The following is a 9807-nucleotide window of genomic DNA, read 5'->3' as shown; positions in this document are numbered from 1 at the left end:
TATGCTCGGAACACTCCAATACAAGACATGGCTGAATCGGAACTAGATCCAGTGAAATGTCGATTTAAACCGGTCTCTTCTTCGATGTGTTATGCCACAGACGGTGCAATCATCAGACACGACATCTCCCAAGAGTAAACCCTGAGTAGACTATATGTCCGAATTACTGCTATGTCTTATCTCGCCTTCTGCTTAAGGCTTCGTTTTAAAACGCACCAAAACGAGTACTGATTCAGATCCAAGCCAGGCAGTAGCGGTTGGATGGGAGTACAATACATGATTGTACTTATATCGAAGTACATGTACTTCAGTACCTGATTGTGTAGCTAGAGGAGTAGAGGAGTCTGCCATGGATGGGTGTAAACATGTGTGTTTAGACGGGGCTTCAGTGGCTGAACCAACCCAATATTTACCTTGAATTATATCCTCTCCCACGAAATCAATACAGTCATACACGACGGTGTTGTTTTTGATCAGAATTTCGTTCAATATCATGTGGGCAATCGTAGATGTGCGCGCGGAATGCCATGCCACGTCTGAGCAGAACAACAACAAGCTGACAGAGGTAGACCCGTGAATGCCAGAGATAGTTTAGGAATGGTTATGAAGCCACCTTGGAGCAGTAGATCTACGCATGACTAGCACAACAACAACATACTTCATCTTAGGGGCGACAATCGGCACGGATTCCCTCCAAGCACCGCCGTAGTGTGCATCTACAACCCCTACACATAACACATATTTGTCAGAACACCCGCCCCCCCCCCCCCTCCCCCTTACACACTTAACACTACTCAGCCCAGGGCTCCATCTACAACCCCTTACACATAACACACATTACCACTCTGCTCAGGGCTCTATCATTACACGGCTACCTGACTCTACCGCACTAGTATCTCCATTGTGCGACCGAATTCCATGAACAACCTCGCAGATTTATGGCTAGACCTCGATTGTGCCTTAGCAAGCCTTCTTATCCGTTTACGAGCTAGAATACATTTACTTTTAAGTAGACGATGTACTCAATGTTGTGGAACATTGGGGAAAAGATATTCATTGTGTTTATTTTGCCCATGAAAGAGGCTGAGTAGACTACGTAGATCTACTCGGCGGTTCTCGACGTTTATGAAGCAAACACCAAGTACCTGAACTAGGCTCTCGTGCGTCGTCTGTCGTTGGACAAACTAACTTCCACCAAAGCTGCCCGCATCTCGGCCATACTGGTGCCTGCAACTTGCTGACTTATGTTAGTGCATTTCCCATGCATCCGCTGATTCACAAAGGGAGGCGGGTGTCTGCAACATGTCAAGTCTTCTTTGCAAGCTCCGTACATATACTAGTAGGTCATCACCGTGTGTAACACGAATACAAGCTATGTTCAAAATCCACGCATGGAGTTCAACTTGATCATTTCTAGTCATTGCCTGTTGCAGTCTGATTTGAACCCTAAAGATCCTTCACGGCATCAAAATACAACTCTATTACGTGACGAATGATTTCAATTAATTGCATTGCACACCCGATTAGGCTCACTTACACGTGGACCCATCAGTGGACCTTCCAAGAGGAACTGGAAGAAGCTAAAAGGCGCACTGGTGCTAAATAATGTCATGTGTCTGGTACAAGGATGCTGAAAGTTTGTGTGCAACTCGCGTTAACTCGTCGACTTGTAAAAGTGAGAAACTTTCCAACTACTGTACACATCCCACCAACCTTCTACCAAACCTGCAAATACTGGATATACATTGCATCGTTGTTGTAAAACGATGACCAGCTCCATTTAGCCACGATAAAAGCGCAAATACACCTCCAAACCAGCATCAGTACTGGACAAGGTTATTGAACTGCATTACGGCGATGCTTACATGATCTGTATCATGTATGCCCCCATGCAGCTGAGGCCGTCTGGAAACTAAAGATATGTTGTAGCCCTGAGTTCAGTGGCACAAGGTGAATGGTGGGATAGCATTGACGATAATGAGGAACGTACCTACATGTACATGTAGGTCTAGAGCACATACAATCCATCACGTACATAGTAGTAATCACACATTGTTTTTCTTTTGGGTTACATAATTGTTCCTTTTCTGGTTTTCTGGGTTTACATTTGTATTGCATTTTCATCCATTGTGTTTCTTTCGGCCGTAAAGGAGGCTCTACAGTGCCTACATGTAGGTCTATAGTGGCGGAGGTACGTGCGATAGTGCATACATTGTGTGTTGCGCACTTTTGCAGGCCAACTACTGCACTTGCCAGGGCACCTTTTGTTTTGACGTGTAAACCCTAACGGCAATCGCCAGTGTCACGTGTTATGTCAACTCACTGGATAGCAGTATTGCCTGCGCCTCACCACCAAGGCAGGACAATGCGTCCACCCACCTGCACTGCAGCACAAGCGTGAGACTAGAAGTAGGACACAGCACTGGCAAGGTCGCACCTGCACTGCATTAGCACGCCCGTTCGCCACCTGCCCAGACGTCCCCCAGTGTGCACACCATTGCCTGCTCCTTCTCCTTACCGTCAAAGACGGGTGCCGATGCTGCCCAGGGCTGAACAAACACACTTCTAGAACCGCGAGGCCTTGTAACACACGCCATTACGAGCTGAATAATGCTCCAATCATGACGTTCTGATAGTTTTCAACAGAATCAGTTACTACTGGTGTACGAGATCAGTTCACCTGTTGCGACTGGACAATGCAAACATGACTATGTAGATCGATACGAGTTAGTATACCGATATACTGTTACCGGTAAACAACCGGCCAACAGCTTCCTGTATTACTCGGGGCCAATGATTAGGGCATACTGTGTAGGAGAGAGGTACGCGGAGGGCTCTGAACACTCGTTATGCATGGTGGGCAGTGGCTGATCAAGCATGCACAACGTTATTCATCGTGCCCTCGACCAATTGTCAGTCGGTGTACTGACGCTGTCTAACGTCCATTCACACACCGGCTACCGGTCAGTGGTTCAGCGAGCTGCTGAGAACACACACATACGTCAGTAGTTCTGCCTAGATTGGACACACACTTCACATGACACCTCTAGCAGTCTGCTATAGCCTAGGCTTTCGCGCCAAATCTCAGAACTTTCCAGCTCCGATCAGCAGCAACCCGAATTAGCTCCCTTGTAATCATGTGAATTGCTGTGTGAGGTACTGCGCCTCGCCTAGCGAGCGGGCAGTGCGGGAACCCTACGCGAGTAACGCTTCGGCGGAGCTGAGTGTGTCGCTATCGGCGTGGCGTGTCAGCTGTGTTCGACACTCTAGAGTCGATACGCCGACTCGCACACCCACTGACCAGGTGAATAGCGACTAGCAGAAGAGGGTGCTTCGTATTATGATAATTGTACTCCATTGAGTTTTCCCTGGTTATGAGTGGAGCGTGGGAATAAAGTCTATACAGCACTGCTACTGTCTGATGTCGACAGTGTCATGTACTCTGGCGCGAAGCGTCATCAGACTCTCCCCGAACCCAGGTCTGTCCTTTCCCGTGCAAAGCTGAGTATGCCCACCACATGCACAGGCATTGTGGTCAGTGTTGGGGGGTAGATGTACATGTGCGACGACGTAGACTAGGCTGTGCGGACATATATCGGTGCGGTGTCGAAACAACAAGCCCTGGCGGTCACGGGACCCGCAGCATCAGTTGACGCTCGCCTGACGGAAGGCGCTTCCGGCAAAATCGCAGTCGTCATCTGGGCAAAGTTGCGAATACCATTGCCTGTCAGTTGGGATTGCAACATCATTTCTGTTGGAGCTCTACTTTGCCTGGAGTTACTGATTGGCGGGAGACGATTCCGAAGCTTGAGCGGAGTAAACTGTAAAGGAGCTGAGCCTGACGAGGAAAGGAGTATGGAGAGCCACCACCGTGGAGAAGGCATTGTATTCAATGTAAGTGTGTTTTTGAAGTGTTCAAGAATGGTCTTACAAAATTCTGAAGTTCCCCTTCATCCAGACATTCCTCTTCCAAGTTACTTTTTCTGAGCTGTAAATGTCGCTAGCGAGCACATTGGTTATGGCATTCCCGTTCAAAGGTTTGTGGGACACTTGAGTTCTCCAGCGTACGACTATCGTGTCAATGATTATTGATTACTATCCACCATGACAAGCGATCAGTCTCTGCTCGTGGTGGTGGCAGCGGGAAGCGTCGAAACACCTCGATAGCGAATGTGAAGTTGTTTGGTTTGTGAGGGCTTCTCGAGGTCACAGCACTCGTGATGATGCTCAATGTGTACTGACACGTTCGGTACACCATCATTAACTTTTCTGAGGGCATCCCTCTTTCTAACGTGTTACTTCCTTCATGGGTTTGCCAATATTCAATGCCAATGGTCCATGAGTAATGGGCGTTCATGTTGCTGCAAGATCAGTGCTGCTTTCTTAGCCTGGCTTTCGTGTATTCACGCTCTACACGAGTCTTCACTATAGTACAGTGTATGTACATGTAGGTGCACATCGTGTACTAGTGTATGTAGGGACGTGGTGGCGTCACTGCATGACGCTGTGTGTTATCAGTAAGTTGTGGTGCAATGGGGTTACGTACACGTGTGTGTTGTAGTACAAATCATAATGTCGTGTAGACAAGGCTGATGTCACTGTAGTTGGCTGTGTCCATTATGCACACACAGTCCATAATATGGATAGTATGGCTACTTGCACTGAGGAATGATGTCCTAGTAGCACTGTCATATCTTCATTTGATAGTGATGAAACAGTCAATTTAGCCTATGCACACTGAGTGGCTCACAACAACAAAAAAGACTTAGATGCATCATGTGAACTGAGAACAGTTGCAGTCTTTGAAGATTCTCTTGCAGGCTGTGTTGAGGGTCTTAGCAAGCTCTCTGCATGCATGCATGGTCAAAGGGCTGCGTGTATCCATCAGGATTCCTTCATGAGGATGAACTAGGTCAGAACAAGTGTGGACATGCAGGGTCAAAGGGTTGTGCTCCACATCCATCAGGACGAGTCACTGCTCATGAGTATTAACTTAACCAGGTCTGAACAACTGGTATGCAGTCAGTGAGAACAAGGTACCCTGCCCATGTACGACGGCTTAGTTAGTTATGCATGCGCTGACTCCAGGCAATGGGGCACACCAAACTAACCTACACTGCAGATAGAAGTGCCCGTGTGAACGAGGGTGAATTACCCCCACTGTGTATTATTCACGCAGACCAGATGAGACGGATAGACGAACAGATGGTTCTTGCTTGCCCGCATATGATGCCATTGCCTACAACAATCACAACAGGATTCAGTAGGAGTACTGCGGTATCCTGTGACTGCTAAGCTCAGTCTAGACAACATTGCCCTCAGCAGCACAGCTCCAGAGGCTTAGGGCAAGACTGACTGGGGCAGAGGCTTAGGGCAAGACTGACTCAGGCTGGGGCTCAGTGTTATGATCAACTAGCTACATGTGTCTGGAAGTATCTGACACGCGGTGAACTACCTGCCCATCCCGGCCGAATGGTCACGGTTGGGTGGTGACTGTGTGGAAATGTTTACTTTGATCTTGAAGACAAGCGGGCACTGTTGATGCTTTTTAAAGCAAGCTGCTTGAAGCATATGTACAGGACTGCTTGAAGCAGGTTTTGATTGCTCCGGTAGTAACAGTGCCTTTCATACAGTTTGTGTATGACATGGCAGGTACACATGGCAGGTACACATGGCAGGTACACATGGCCTCCGCAGTAGTAAACATGACATGTTGTGTTTGTGGCCAAAATGTTGATCCGGTAATAACCGGACCAACGGGACCGGTTCCGGCAGCCCTGATGTACACCATGCACCGCCCAATTCTATTGGTAGTAGTTATATGCACACTGAACCCAAAGTCAGAACAGTCTCCAGATCTGCAGGTCTATCTACCTAGGCATGGCACGTGATCAGCTGAAACGGCTGAGATCTAACAAGAACTGAATCTACTTCAAGGACCCGGTTGAGCCTGAATTTACTACATGCTCGACAATAGATTTTACACAGTCCAGGGGAATTGTTGTGGAGTTTTTGAGCATTTCCAGTTGCTACAGTACATGTACATTGCAAGGGTCACGATCTGGTAGGAATCAGGACCGTGATTGCGACTAACAATGAGATAACAACCTCGATGTCCAGTTCAAGAAGTTTGATAGGAGGGGTAAACGGTGGCTGAAGTGGTTCCATTGGTTTCTGGGTTATCTTCTCTTATCAGCCCCCCCCCCCCCCCCCCCCCCCTCCTCCGGAAAGTATTTGAAGTATTTGGAGAGATTTGGAGAGGGTTTTTTTGTGTAGCCAAGGACTTGATGCGGCTTTGTGTGGTTAAAGTTCATATCTTCTCTTCCCGATTCTAATATTCTACTGAATTCTGTGCATTGTTCTTTTGTGCCTGTTCAGGTCAGCTTGCAAGGCACTATCATGTGTCTGAAGGACAGTGACTGTGGCTCTTTGGAGTTCTGCTGTCCTGACGGGCAGAATGGATCAATGTGTTGCGAGCGATCGGCGTCCGTACGGGCACTCTGGTGAGTTTGCACATCTGTGTCCGCGTGCGTGTGTTCTTCTGTGTGTCCGGCTTCTTCACCTACTGCATGTGGCAGTGTGCGTGGCGAAACGGCAGTGTGCATGGCAGTGTGCGTGGCGGAACGGCAGTGTGCGTGGCGGAACGGCAGTGTTCATGGCAGTGTGCGTGGCGGAACGGCAGTGTGCATGGCAGTGTGCGTGGCGGAACGGCAGTGTGCATGGCAGTGTGCGTGGCGGAACGGCAGTGTGCATGGCAGTGTGCGTGGCGGAACGGCAGTGTGCGTGGCGGAACGGCAGTGTGCATGGCAGTGTGCGTGGCGGAACGGCAGTGTGCGTGGCGGAACGGCAGACTTTCACTATGGCATAGTGTACTCCTATACTCGTACCTCCTGAATAACAACACTCTCTCACTCTCTACACACCAAGTAAGCACTTCTACACAGTCATACTCTTAACCCAAATAACTCATAGCTGATTGAGGGTCGCTATTCACAAGGTTGTCATGACTGTAATCTGCATTTCAGCTTTCTACATACATGCATATTATCATAATGCTGGTGTCTTCCTTCGTGTGCAGCCTGATGGATTCTAAGTTTCTAACTGTGAATATGTATGTCTGTATTGCTGCTCCCTTCGCTGCTGCGGTGTGTCTCCAGGATCATGGGAGTGTTTCTGTGCATCGCCATCATGCTCTGCCTGGCCATACTGGTCAGAAGCCGCACGCGCTACCTACGCTGCGGTCGTAGCCATGACGATCACGGACCGCACCAGCAGCAGGCCACGGCCAGCACTTGGTCGCCAGTGCTGACTACGCTGCGAGAGCTACCGCCACCGTACAGCACTAAGCCGCTATCGTCGCGAGAGCTGCTCTCGTTGCAGCGGCAGGCCATGCGGTACCGAGCGCAGGCACAGCAAAGTTTAGCGCCGGTCACTGAGAGTATGCTGGCCGAGTTTGAGCAGCTGAACACGGACACAGAGCAGCAGTCGCAACAGCAACACATGCTGCCCTGCTACCATGACGTTACGCAGCCAATTATGGAGGAGCCGTCAGTGGAGATGATGCGGCGAGTGTCGCCGATACCGAACCTGGATGAAGATGAACTTGTGTACCAGTCAGATTCAACAAGTGACGACTCCGAGGTGGAGCAGGGCCGTCTGAAGTATGCGTCGTATGCATCCGCGGCTGCACGCAATTGCAAGCTAAGAATGACCCCACTGCCACCGCCACCACCGATGACCGGCGGCAGCAAGTCAATGTCACGTAGTTACGACGCTGGTATACACAATGTGCCACACAAATTGGGATCAGCGTCGTCTGGAGCAATGGCAGCGGCCGCATCGTCAGCAAAGCCGTGCAGCGGCGGTGAGACGATAGAGAGGCCGCGGCCGTTTTCCAGATCCACGTCCGTATCGCCCGACATCCGTCACATGTACACACTGGCTGCCCCTGGCGAGACTCATCTCACACTGCTGCCACCCCCGCCACAGCATCGGCTGGGATGTCCACCTCGGCGAAACCGCTCCTGGAGCTCATCGGCTGCCCCGTCGCCACTTCAGTACTTCTTGCTGGACGACAGTCCGAATCCTCTTGTTATGCCGTCAAGACCATACACGTCAATGGACCTCAGACCCCTACCTGGGTATACTGCCGAGCCACCACCGGCCAGTGCAATGCGTCCTCACAGCTCACTGGGACACACATCAGTTAGAACTCCTCTGAACTTTTCTCTCCAGCGTGCTCACCACAGTTTCGACAATATTGGTGCCGCCACTGATCCAGCATCTCTCACATAGTGGAGAAGTAAAGAGATTGATTCTTACCAGCCTCAGTATCCATTGCCGTATATGGTCGCACCGTACTGTGGTGAGTGACGAAGGCCAGGACCTCTGCATCTGTCAGCACACGTGCTGATGATGTCACCATGATGTCATTTCTGATGTCATGATTTCTTATAATACCTAATGATGTAATCATGACATCATACCGATGCCTGTGATGTACAGTGGATCAGTGCATAGGACAACGGACGCCTTCAACGCAGTGAGTAACTCTTTGCCGCCGCTGTAGAGTGACGATGGCTCAGCTAGTCCATGGATTGCCAGCAACCCGTGCGGCAAGAGCTGAGAGCAATGCAGATCAGCTCATTTTATCACAGCACGGCCTGATAGCCATGACAACAAGTTATAGTACATCTGTGGTGGCACGATGACTGTGAGTAACATGCCCTGCCGATGATGCGGAGGCTTTAACTCATCTACATGTTGAACAGGAGCACATTGAGTCTTGAGTCTTTTCTACAATATTATCATACATGTTGACAAATAAATGATGCTTGCTGCACAATCCATCCTTCTTGTTGCTACATTGAGTCTTGCTGAACAATAGGAACATATTAAACTTTATGGCATTGCAAACGCCAACTCATGAGGCCTTGTCAGTGCAAGATTGGCATTGTCCCCATTGGGTGGTCCGATGCAGCATAAGCACTAATGATGGTCTCGATCTTCTGTCCTGATGGTACCTAAACCATCTACAGCTTCTGCAGTGACGACTTTCTCTTTCCCTCCTACAACTCTTCCATCACGATGCCGGTCTCTTAGCGTTGTCTTCAGCTTTGTCAATGGTCTCTAACTTAGTCTATAAGTCATTCTCCCATAATGTGCTGAGTTAGTAGTCTGTAGATCAGGGAGTCATGTGACTTCCTTTGTTGACTCTTGATGTTTATGTAGTGCTGTCTGAAATGGTGAAAACTACAATATCAACATGATGGTTCCACTGTCATTGTTATGAACCCTCTAAGATTCTCTAAATTGTCAGGATCGTACGACCACACGGCACGAGGACAACTCTTTTCCTTTACACAGTATATTTCACTTCATCTGATAATTAACAATGAACACTAATAACACCAGCTATTTATAGCATGCAGAAACAGCGTACATGCAAAACATAAGCATATAAAACTGGACATAACAGCGTATACAGCAAAACGCACACAACGCATATAGCGTATGCCATGCAGCAACATCAGCGGTACGGCGGAGTCGAAATACAACATTTCAACGAATACAATGCCATAAGCGCGAAGGCCTTTCCCAATTGAGAACTGGTGGTTTACAACATTCTCCCCACCAAAGGGCTTCTCACCGCCGTACAACAATGCACACCAGTCAAAAACGATCCGGGGCTCTGACTACGCGCCCAGAACGCGTTATCTCCTGCTGCCGTGGTGGTGGTAACGGTGCTGGCGGTTCATACGCTGGCCGCTGAGGGACGATAGCAGGTTGAGCGGTATCGGCAAGCCC

General features: G+C 49.2%; 1 protein-coding gene across 1 annotated transcript; it reads left to right on the top strand.

Annotated features, from left to right (window-relative positions):
• The first annotated feature begins 3438 nt into the window (after positions 1–3438).
• On the top strand, positions 3439–9269 carry LOC135822474 (uncharacterized). The gene is made up of 3 exons (XM_065335247.1): positions 3439–3894; positions 6379–6503; positions 7158–9269. The coding sequence occupies exons 1-3, from the start codon at positions 3856–3858 to the stop codon at positions 8293–8295; spliced, it is 1302 nt and encodes a 433-aa protein (XP_065191319.1). The 5' UTR covers positions 3439–3855; the 3' UTR covers positions 8296–9269.
• The last annotated feature ends 538 nt before the right edge of the window (positions 9270–9807 follow it).

Source organism: Sycon ciliatum, chromosome 8, assembly GCF_964019385.1.
Source record: "Sycon ciliatum chromosome 8, ocSycCili1.1, whole genome shotgun sequence".
NCBI classification, from domain to species: Eukaryota; Metazoa; Porifera; class Calcarea; order Leucosolenida; family Sycettidae; genus Sycon; species Sycon ciliatum.
This window is presented reverse-complemented; position numbering and strand designations above follow the sequence as displayed.